The sequence below is a fragment of the Phaethon lepturus genome, unplaced genomic scaffold, assembly GCF_000687285.1.
Source record: "Phaethon lepturus isolate BGI_N335 unplaced genomic scaffold, ASM68728v1 scaffold19823, whole genome shotgun sequence".
In the NCBI taxonomy this organism is placed as follows: domain Eukaryota; kingdom Metazoa; phylum Chordata; class Aves; order Phaethontiformes; family Phaethontidae; genus Phaethon; species Phaethon lepturus.
This window is the reverse complement of record NW_010529945.1, coordinates 18552-30110: the sequence shown is the minus strand read 5'-3', so window position 1 is coordinate 30110 and position 11559 is coordinate 18552. Positions and strand designations below refer to the sequence as shown.

Here is an 11559-nt window from a genome sequence, read left to right as displayed (position 1 = left end):
GCAGGAGCCGTTGCCGGTCGGGCGCCCCGGAGCCTCGGACGGGACGTCTCGGTGGCTGAACTGCCGGGTGCCGGGCGGGCGGCCTCAGCGTTGTCTTCGCGTTTTGTGCTTAGAGTCAGCTGTGACCCCCGAAACCGCTTCTCCGGCAGCCACGATGGTGGCCAAGGATTATCCTTTTTACCTTTCTGTCAAGAGGGCAAATTGCGCCTTGGAAGTGCAGACAGTGACCAGCCCAGCTAAGGAGACGGAGGTACTTCATCCAGTGGTTGCAACTTTTATTTTTCTTTATAGTGTGATCTGTATTACCTAGGGGAAAGTAACGTGCTTTGAAAATAGGCTTCTGTGTGTCGATACCCGGGTTGTTCAGGCATCCTTTGCTGCCGTCTCTAGATGCTGAACTTTCCTTTGGAATAAGGCGAGAACAAAGAATCTAGATTTTTGTTATCTGTCATTTTAAGGAATTAAATTTAATCTTTGAAGTAGCTAACTGAGAAATACCTGTTTTAGATATGTAGCTTGAGGTAATTTATACGTGTGTAATTCCAGTGCGAAGCGTTACTTACAAATTGTTATACTTAGGCAGGAACTGGTGGTACGCTTTGTTGAGTGGAGGGAATCTGGAAAACGGTGTCTTAAAGCATTATCTGTCTTTTCCTCATCGGTAATAAACCAAGAAATGAATACGACAAGCAGTTAACAGAAAACTCTGCCCTGCCAGCAGGTTGATTACTCTGTTTCTTAAAAAGCATGAAATCCCTTCAAGTGACATTAAAAACCTTACTTATTCACCCAAATCCAACATATTCATATGCAAAACTCTCATAAATGGTGAAACTTTTCACGAACAATGTTCATGAAAGACCTAAATATTTTATACCTTAGGTTAATCTTGCTTTGTGTGCTTGTTTGGAAAGAAAACAGTGACTGTTAAGGATTCTGTCTAGGTGCACTGGAGGAAGGATAAGATTCCTCTGTGGAAGTTCTTATCACTTAAATATCTAGCAGCTTCATTAGTCTTGTTTGCTGAGTAACTTGAAGACAACTTACTAAATTGAGTGCATTTAATACAACTACATCAAAGATTTATTACCTCCAGCAGTTGAATAGACCTAAAGTAAAAGTAGTATAAGCCAAGTTACTATTTAATCATGACACTTAAGCTAAGAATAAGATGCTGCACTCTTGCTTTTCAGTGTACTTTTACATAAAGGGATTTAATTATTGCAGTTAGTTAACAAAAGAGGAATTTTTTTCAACTGTGTGTTTTTGAAAACTAACACCTTGAGTGTATGTGTCTATGTATGCATCTATGTAAAACACAAACTGTTGAGTACCAAATGGTACTCATTTTACTACCTATAATATTAAAGAAATACGGTTTTAGCCTTTACTGCATGAAGGGGTTTTTTTGTGAATAAATAGAATTGTCAAATCTGAAGAGCTGGAGTGTTGCTTTCTCAGAGTTAGGAAGGGCAGCTTAATTACAGTCAAATTTCAAAGAAAAAGTCTCAATGAAAGCTTAGAGCATGAGGAAGTATCTAATAACAGATGTGATCAATCAAGATGACAATGTGCAAACAGTTGTTTTGGATTTATAATCTTTCAGTTTGTGTTTTATACGAATAAGAAAATGCACCCTATGCTTTCAGGCTGCTTTCTGAGAGTATGATGGACTTCCAGCATTCTGAAAAATAAACTTTTAAACATTGTCCTGTTTGTCTTAGGAGGATATGAAACGACCACTTGCCACTCCAGAAATGTGGTTAAGGAAGCAGAAATGAAAACTGCTCTTTGGGAAAGGCATTATAAGGATAGATGTATGCAGTCTGTTTCTTTGAAGTCTGTCAATATGCGGGGGGGAAATCCACATTTCTTCTCAAGCTCTAATGTTAAGCTGTTCTTCCACTCTTTAGTATTTACAAGCCTAAATAAAGCTATTGGGCGCCTTCTGCCACGATTTCTGTGTTACTACACCAGAAAGCTAGCTTGTTATGTGTGGGTTACAGATTTGTGGCTTTGGAAACCTGAGTTTCATTTTAATTATTAACATGTGAAGTTGGTTGATTTACTTAATAACCTATCTTGTGCATAAATGTTGATATGTGTGGAATAGAACAGATTTTCTGCTATATAGATGTGTTTTGGTTTTAAGTCAGAACTCATGATTATAAAATATTTCCTCTGACCTTATTTAAACAATAATCTTTTACTGTTTGCTTTGAACAAATACATAATATAGTCTGGAGACCAGGTACAATAGTACTTACATGGGATGAAATCCAGCCAAGAACTTCAGCATATACTGAACTGTTAAAATTTTCCCAAATTTCCGGCTGGGTCTCTGGGTAACAACCTGAAGCTTACGGGCAGTAGACTAGTTCTTCCTTATTCTTGGACTTCACATGGAGCCTGCAGAGCAGCAGTGGAAAACCTGTAATGTTTTTGAGGAACAAGTCAGTGACACAAAAAGGAATGGAGGTTTTCTACTTAACAGTTCTTTCTTGAAGCCACACTGGCTTCCTTGGTATAAACTCCATAGAGGTCATTGTGTTGTGACTGTGCTACAAATAAAATGTCCGAAATGTATGCAAACAGTAAAAATCTGGTTTCTTAGAAAAGGCTAGCATACCTCTAGTCGAAGTATAATTATTATAATTCTTTGTAAATACAGTTTAAGGGCAACAATAATAAATTGTTGTTTATTATTAAATAAATAATTAATATTATGAGGAATGAGATAATACAGGGACTACTATAAGGCCTTGATGTACATCATTGCATACCCCACATAAAATAATGTGGTACAGTTCTAGGTGTAAACAGTACAGAGGTGTTGGGCTCTTTCCAGCTTCTTCATAATACAAAAACAGAGACAGTAAAACTTGAAATTTGCTTGCTTTAAGGTATAAAAAGCCCCACAATACAGTGAAGCAGAGCCAGTGGATGAGCAGCAGGTAAGAAAGAGCTCGTACAGGCACTGAGTGAGATTTGAAGGTGTGAAGTTATGGGAAGACCTCAGAGTAAGGATATTCTGTTCTGCTTACAGGTTCTAATACAATGCCTGGGTTTAGGCTCTGAAAACAACAGCAGTGGCATAGGACTCCTTTGTATCTCTAGTATGTTGTATGTCTGCTTACATCTCTTATGCTGCAGAAATCTTTAGATCTAGGAATCAGGGCTGTTTGCAGTCTGTCTGTGTTGTCTCCTGATACCCTATTTTGGGTATTTTGATGTCCAGGAGGTCTAGGCTGCCTTGTGCTCAGGACCATGTTTAATTTGGCGTGGGGAGTGGAAGAAAACTAACCTGAAGGGTAACCCACAGGCCTCTGGGCCATGGCACATCATTAACATGAGAACCTGGCATGGAGCCAGAGGAGAGGGGCCAAAAGATTGAGATAAACTGCAAGTCATGAATTTTCTTTGATCTTCATAAATGTATGTATTTCACTTTTAATGAAATATTAGCAAGCTGCAGTTTTGATATAGTTCAGGTAAGTTCATGTGCAGTGTAACTGTAGTGAGCTAAATGTGGAAACGTGTCAAACCCCCACACTTGGAATTGCTGATCTGTTCTGCTTAATGGCAATTTGAAACAAACAGCTTGTCTTTATTTTTCCATTCAGTAACTCGCCGTATGATGTCTGATTGTTAATTGGCAGTCCAGCTTCATGGCCAGTTTGTTCCAGAATGGGAAAGGTCTTTCTTAGGTAGTCTGTACAAGCAGCTTCTAATGAGAGGAAATGCAGAATTTAATCGACTCTACATTAGTTGTCTCGCTCTTTCAGAGTTTCTGTTACTTGTGTTAATTCACCTCAGTGTGACGTTTTTCTGTTAATGGGTCTCCATTTCCTAACTGCTGGTAGACATATTGATTTCTGGATATTGCAGGCGAACAATCAGTCAAGACAGCTGGATGCAGCTCATCCTTATGCTACTGACACTTCAGTGGCTCTGTCTTGCATACGGCAAATGAAATGTGAAGTCTTAAGAGCGGTGACTAATGAGGGCAGCCTATTCACGGCAAGGAGCCAATCTTTGATGAACACATGATGCGATAGCACGTTGCAAACTTCAGCTGATTTTCTTTGAGAATACTTCACCGCTTCTCTGTATGGCTTTTCATTGTACCCTGTCTATCGTTTCAGGTCCTCTTCTTTATAACACTGTGATTAAAACAAAATGGCTCTGGATTTCGCTTTACTTGCGTGCTGGTTTTGTGGAGACTGGCAGCGGAGGATTAATAAACCTCCTCCTGCCCCCATCAGAGAGTGCAGGCGATGGATGGAACCTTGTGGATTTGAAGGAAAGTTGTTCCTTCAAATCCTTGTGGATTTGAAGGAAAGTTTAGCATTGATGCACACAATTTATTGGGTGCTCAAGATGCCTTTATGTATCAATTTACTTAAATCACTTAATAAATTCTTCTTGCAGTGCTGGCCATTTTACTAGTGGGATGCTTCTTCCAGATTTTAGGATGGATTTGTGTGCATGGTTACACTTACCTTTGTGTAACACTGAGCTATACTTAGAACTGCTTTGGAGCGACCTACTTTGTTTTTCTTGACCATCAGCCTCAGCTCTAGAAGTGTGAATGTTCTAAAATTTCCCAACCAGAGTATTTCCAAGATGCTGTGAAGTAAAAGCAAATTCTCTGCTGTTTCAAGAATTAAAAACATACAGTCTCTATTAGCACCAGTAACAATTGAGAATGTTGTTCTGGTTTTAAATTTGCTTCTTTCTGAAGGTGCAAAACGCCTGAGATGCCTGGCTTAATTTATTTTTAGGTTAAGTGTTTGCTGTATTAAGAGACTCTGTTGTAACATAGGTTGTTTTTTCTATTTTAACCTTTTTTGTTTGTTTTGGGTTTTTTACCCTGCTGAAGGTTAAATACAGATAACATCCTGTGGAACAGAGCTTGAATGTGTTTTTTTATTAAACTCCGAGTTTTGGGGGCATTTATTAGAACTGTTTAATCTTAGGCCAATTTAACTAGTAGCAGACTAATAAAAATAATAATGTTGGGCTTCCTGCCATGGCAAATGTTGACTTACCCTTATAAAGTTGACCAAAACCTAATAACCTTTAAAGTATATGAGCATGGAAATTTAGCCAGTTACATGAAGTCTGAAACAGAGTGGTTCTGTTTTAGTTTGCTGGCACTGCTTGTGAATTATGTTTGAAACAAAGGTTACTGTACCATTTCAATTTATAGTGTCTTCCACTTACTACAGTGTTAACTCTTTTGAGACTAATTTAAGTTAAAACTTTTTGCACTAATGAATGCTTCCATAGCACAGAATGAATGCTTTGGATGTCTGTTTGTCTTGGTTCACAAATAGAAAGCGTATAAAAATGGGGGGAAAAAACCCAACCAGCGTATTTTTTTATAAAATGTCAAGAAAGCTAGCAACTCCAAATCCAGAATTACTGCAGTAAATAATTATCATGGCACTTGTTGAACTCCAGGAAGTTAGGATGTTTTATAACAAGCATTGCCAGTTTGAGCGGTTTTGTATGTGAATTGAGAGACGGTTAGTTTGCCTTTTGAAGGTAAATGGGGTAAATTCTAATGCTATTTTCCTGTGCCACAGTGTCACATAGCACTTATTTTCTGGGTTGCCCTAAAAATCACTGTAAGTTCCTTTTGTTGAGTTTGTTTTTAAATACAGTCAGAAAAATCAACACACTGGTCACAGTACTTCTGCACGTGGGCTGAAGACACAAGTGTAATGACCCCACAGGGAAATATTTTCCCTTGTTTGTCAAATTCAGCACCAGGTCTCTGACATGGCGACTTCTGTTGAAGTTGCTGATAAGAGATGGGTGAGTCAGATGGAAAAACAATCATACCAGCAGTGAACATATGTTTGCTTTTACCGTTCACTGGGAGGAAATTGGTGGCTAAGCTGGTCAGGAGCATAGAGTGAGAGCATTTTGAAGCAAATGAAGACCTTTTATATGGCACCTTGATTACTACTCTGTGCTCTTCAGTGTGTGTTATCCAGGTCATTGGTTCAGTTGTTCTGTGGGCAATATAAAGGCAACCTGGCCTAGTGCTTTTTGTTTCCTTCCCTTCTGTTTGTTAGAAAATTAAAACCAATCTTTTGCCAGAGTAATTTATCCCTCAAAGTGTGGTAATTAAGCTGTGGGTGGCCTTGTTGGACAACAATGTATAGAAAACTAATCGATATTATTAAATGGATTTAACTCACTCTGACACTCTGCTTTAAACTTTGGGAAAATTCCATTCTTTACATATACTAGTAAAAGAATTGTTTTATTTTGTGGATTAAGAGAATGAGAAGCGTTAGCTTCTTGCTTTGAATAGCCTCCTAGAAGCTTTTCATATCTGTGTAGTGTGTTGTTGCTTACAATATATCAATTGTATACAATACTTGGCAGAGTATGGCTTCCTGGTAGCACTACAGCTGAAGCTGCTTGTTGTACGCATTTCCCAGCTGTCCAACAGCAGAAGACTAATTTTTTGAGAGTTATACATTAAAAACTAGAACTTTCCTTTCTTACTCAGCAGTCTAAACCATTAGGTTAGAGTTTAATATGTAGAAGGTAACTGAAATACAATGTACATATATATAGGATCTACAGAATATATTACAATGAAGAAGCAATCTAGAGCACTGCGTTCTTCATGCCAAATTAGAAGAATGGTGAGGCATGGCATCTTTGAAACTTTTTATCTGATAGTTTTCTGTCTCAAATCAGTGATATTCAGCAGTTATGCCATTGTGATTACTCTAATCTTTCTTCCTACAAATTCCCCAGAAAAGTACATGATAAAAATACCCTCTCTCAGAAGGACGTAGTAGTTGTTAGAAATGTTAGAAATGTCGGGTTTCCAGAACCATCTAGATTTTGGACACAGATTTGCTTGTCATATCGGTTTGTTCACAGTTTCAAGAGTTCTCTTTGACACCGCATATATACATGGTATTTCCAGCTTTATTTTTTTGCTCTCTGAATTCAAATATTACCAAAGTCATCTTGAGTTCAAACATACAACTCCCTCCAAAAGCCATCTGCTCTTTCTTCTAGCCTAGTCAGGTATTAATTTGACTTCACTTGACTGTTCAGCCTTTGAAGTTCCTGCACTCATGTTTCCCTCAGCTTTATTTAGCCTTATATCAAATTTAAAGCCCTGTCAGATTAACATTACTTGTTCACATATACCAGCTCCACATTTTGGAAACTCTGCCAAACTATAGTCTGGATCCTTTGTTTGGTGACTTCCCATATTGTTTCGTCAAGCTTTCGTGACTCTGAAAGTGTGGTCTAACATTTTGTTTTAATTCAAAACTCTGAAATTATTTTTTAATACCAATAATAAAAACTCTAAAAGGTCAGGCAAAACATTGTAACTCTTGAGTTTTTTGTGTTGGAACTTGGCCTGGTGCCCAGGCTGGACAGGTGATGCTTGTTGCAAGTGGATCCAGCCACTAAATCCCATCTCTCAATCCCATCTGCTTCTAAAATCCCTGAGTTGGGAGGGGGAGCAGGAGGAGTGATGTCTTTGGGTAGCTCTCAGTCTTCTGAGCACACTCAGAGGTACAGACCTGGCATCTGATTTCATTCTGTCTGGACAATATGTCCTTACTTACCAAGCTTCCTCATGCTGGACAGACACTGGAATCGCACAGTTCTGCATTCCCATGTGATAAGATTCATACCCCAAAAGATATGATTGCAGGACCCCTGGCTGACTGGAAAACCAGAGATTTTTCAGAGACAAATTAGTGAAATACTGAACACATGTACTAGGAATTCCTAACTGCAAGCAGTTTATTCTTTAAAAAAAAAAAAAAAAAAAATTGAAGAGGCTTGGGAAGCAGCATCTGGAGCGCAGCTCCCTGATCTTATTGGAATAATGTGCAAGTGCAGATTCTGGTCAGTATCTCTGGGTAAAGCAGAGCAGTTCACACACTCTTCTCTTTCCATTTGATCTGTTGGTTTTGAAGAGCAGAGCCCTTGGTGAGAAAAACAACCATCTGTTTAAAACTTACTTTTTTTTTTTTTAATGCACTTGACTGTGGAATTTTTCCCTGTCCAGATCATTGGGTCTCAATAGTTTGTTTAGATTCTCTGTGGTGCTGGTGTGGAGAGGTGACACAGCTTGGGACTGAGGGTATTGATGAAAGGGGAGGTAGAGGCAGAATGGATGCAGACCATGCAACAGAAATACTGTGATCGAATGTCTATGTTTCGGTAGTACTATCTTACAGTTTTAGAATTGCTCCAGTAGTGCTGTATTTTCATTGCATGGTCAGAGCCTTACCTGTACAAACATACTGTTTCACAGTGGAGGGGGTGACTCAGTGCTGATTGCTCTTGTTGACTTCTCTGAGGGAGATGACACCTGGAACACTAAGGTTTGATGAGTTTTCACTTTCTAGCTGGCTATCTTCACCTAACAGACTGTTTCTAATGTGGGGTGAAAACCACATTAGAAGAAGAAAGATTTCACCCTAATTAAGAACTTCTGATTAACAAGATTTACTTTCAGTCCTAATTGGTAAAGGTGTAAAGTCTTAGACTTCTGAAATTATTGATTCATTATCTTAAGTAATTCTGTTGGAGAGAATCCTGTAATAATGGTCATCTCTTTTCATTAGATCAAATTCCTACTTTGAAGTACGTATTTTAGCTGGTTTGAATTCTGATCAGATTTTTCGGTGTGAGATTGGAGTATGATACAGTACATGAGGAAGACAACATGGGATGTTGAGACAGAAGGAGTAGGACCTCTGCAGGCACACCTTCACAACCCTTTATCGAACTTGCCTTTGAGTGCTGACCTCTGGTGGCTTGCAACAAGAAGCTCTAGAAGAGCTTAATGTTTTTGATGGCAGCTGAAACTCCAGTGGGTTCCCCCTGGAACTGTAGGCATCTTCGGCTAGGAGACAGTGCAGGCTTCAGAGAGCTTTGGGCTGTCTGACATGAAGAAGGGGAAATCATATTTCTTTTTTTTTTCCACTTCCTCTCACTCTGCAAGAGAAAGAAGGTGATTTCCATTCTTTTTACTCAGGCTGATTTCCTCCAAGGTTATTTGATGCTGTGCATCAATTTTCCCAGCTGCCTGAGGTTTATGTGCCCCACAGCAAAGCAAATTAGGCCCCGATGGGAGTGCTTAGCCTGCAGGCTTTGAGTAGCAATTAATAAACTTCAGCTGCAATAACACACACCGTATTTGGAACTATTCAAATCAGGATGGACTGACTTGCTGTTCCTTACCTAGTTTTAAACACTACTCAGGAAGTTTCATTCAGTTTTTTTGCAACGCACTCAAATGAAATGCTGCAGAGATGCAGTGAAATGCAGATGTACTTCTTTTGTGATTTCATTTGCTGCCAGTACACGACTCTGAAAATTATCCAAGGGCTTCTGGACTTAGTTTTGTTATGAGTGTGCAAAGTTGTGAATAGATTACAATGTGTGTAGAAAAGACTATAGGACTATGGGGAGCATTTAACTTTGAAGCCAGATATGGCTATGATGTTTTATGGATCAAATTTGTTCTTTTTTGCATGAGTTTTGACCAAAGAACATATACTTAGCAGCCAAGTTGTAAGATAATAGAAAGGATACAGCAGTAAAGAAGCAGAAATCTTTTCTATTAATCCTAATCCCCCTCTCCCTGTCTTCTGGCAGGTCCATACAGTCTTGATTTCCAGATTTTGCTTTCAGGGTGTGACACTTATGCCTGAGCAGCCTTTGCTGCTGAGGTAGAGCTGCTAGCAGAAGCTGTGCTGCTGGCATAGTGCTGCCTGAGACTTCATGTCCTTTCACTGCAGTGCAGCGCAACTCATAACAAGCAGGCTCTGCCATAGGATATTACTTGTGCCCCAGGACTGGCATTCTGAATAATCATAACAAAGCAACAACTGATGGATAAGCCACCAGTTCGAGAAGAATTACCGTGGAATCTCAAAGATTTCTCTTCTTGGGGGGGGTAGGGGGAGGGAAGGGGTTGGTGATGCTGTAGATAAGTATGCTAGTGGTGCTGCAGTGACGTAAAAAAATACTCCTTCAGAAACCCATGTCAAAGACATGGTTGCTGAAAAAGAAGGCATATGAATAGCAGTGCAACGGTGAAGATAAGGATGTAACTTGATTTAGGCTGCTAAAATTCTTTAATGCCAGATTTCATGTGTGATGGAATACATTATTTTTGCTAGAGGGTTAAACATTTTGTCCCTCATCTCAGCCGGCATTTATGGATTTCCAGGTTTGCCTGCTGAGAAGTAAATTAAATATGTAGCTGCTTCTCACCTTTCCTCTGTTGCTGTACTAATGGAAGAGGAGGATTTTTCTTGCCAGTAATACAGATGATCATCATTGCTGCTGGGATTTATTATTTTTTGGTATCAGAAAGGATGACAAATCTGCATTATTTCCAGAAGGATTTGGATTTCTGAACAAAAAGGATAATAGGCATGCTTCGTTTTCTTAAAGCTATGTCTAGGAAATTGGAGGCGTAGCAAGCCTACACAAACTGTATAAGCATGGCTGAAAAAGAAAGATGAACAGCTTTAGGATGTCCTTGAAATATGATGTTGGAGGGTTTTTTTAACTTCACTTGGAAGGTTTGGCTCTTTTTCTGTCAAAAGTTGCCTTTTGCATGTGCTGTTCAAGATCCATTAAATGTCAGATGGAGGTTAGGAAGCCAAGGGTAACTGTTCTATTTTTATGTATTTATAATCACGTTGTTCTTGTGTTATGATTTCTGTTATTTTTTTGTTATTTAAATCTGCAGACAATTGGCATTTTATATTGTAGTGGTTATGTATTACTATAAGTGCTGTTAAAAGTATATATGAAAAGAACAACATGTAATTGAATGCGTTATGATAGATTTTTGTTTAATTTCCTTTCTATTTCATGTAGAAATTAAATATATGTAAACATGTTATTAATGTGTTTGCCTGTACATATAAGTATTTCCATAAGAACATGCACTCAAAGGTCAATTGCAGTTAGAGATTTCTGTCTAAATTATGCTTTCTGGAATAAAATACACTTAACTGAATAGAGTCGCGTGCTGACAGCTCCAGAGGCAAACAAACAAATGGAATTGTTTTTATTTGAAAGTATTCCTTTCAGTGTCAAGATCAGCATGACATGCATTAGCTGCAGAGCACTGCTGAAAATTTCTCTTTTAAGAATGAGTTAATATAATCAAATTATTTTGTCTGTCTTTGTCTTTCTCCCTTCCCCTGCTCCCAGTCACACCAACTTCTCCATGATTACATTTTCCAGCTGTTTCCAGGATCTGCATGTACCAGCCAAGAGTAACCTGTTGTTGTCGGCACTTAAAACTGTTACTGTTTATTTACTACCCTAATTATATACTAGGTTTACAAATTTGCTTTTTACAAATGCCTTCTTAGGAAAATCAGCAAAGCTGGTAGCAATGTTTATCTGATTATGCTCATGCTCCCCCCACTTTTTTTTTCCTTTCTCTTGTACTCCCCCCTGCTACAGGAGCCCAGTAACAAACGGGTCAAGCCGCTTTCCAGAGTCACATCACTAGCGAGTCTCATTCCT

At 38.8% G+C, this 11559-nt stretch overlaps 1 protein-coding gene across 1 annotated transcript in view; it reads left to right on the top strand.

Moving 5' to 3' along the window:
• Positions 1 to 154: 154 nt before the first annotated feature.
• Positions 155 to 11559, top strand: part of ARHGEF3 (Rho guanine nucleotide exchange factor (GEF) 3) — a 29524-nt gene continuing 18119 nt past the window's right edge. Inside the window, 2 exon segments of the mRNA XM_010284114.1 lie at positions 155 to 250; positions 11497 to 11559. The exon segment at positions 11497 to 11559 is cut by the window's right edge and continues 6 nt beyond it. Of these exon segments, the coding sequence (XP_010282416.1) occupies positions 155 to 250; positions 11497 to 11559 (159 nt within the window).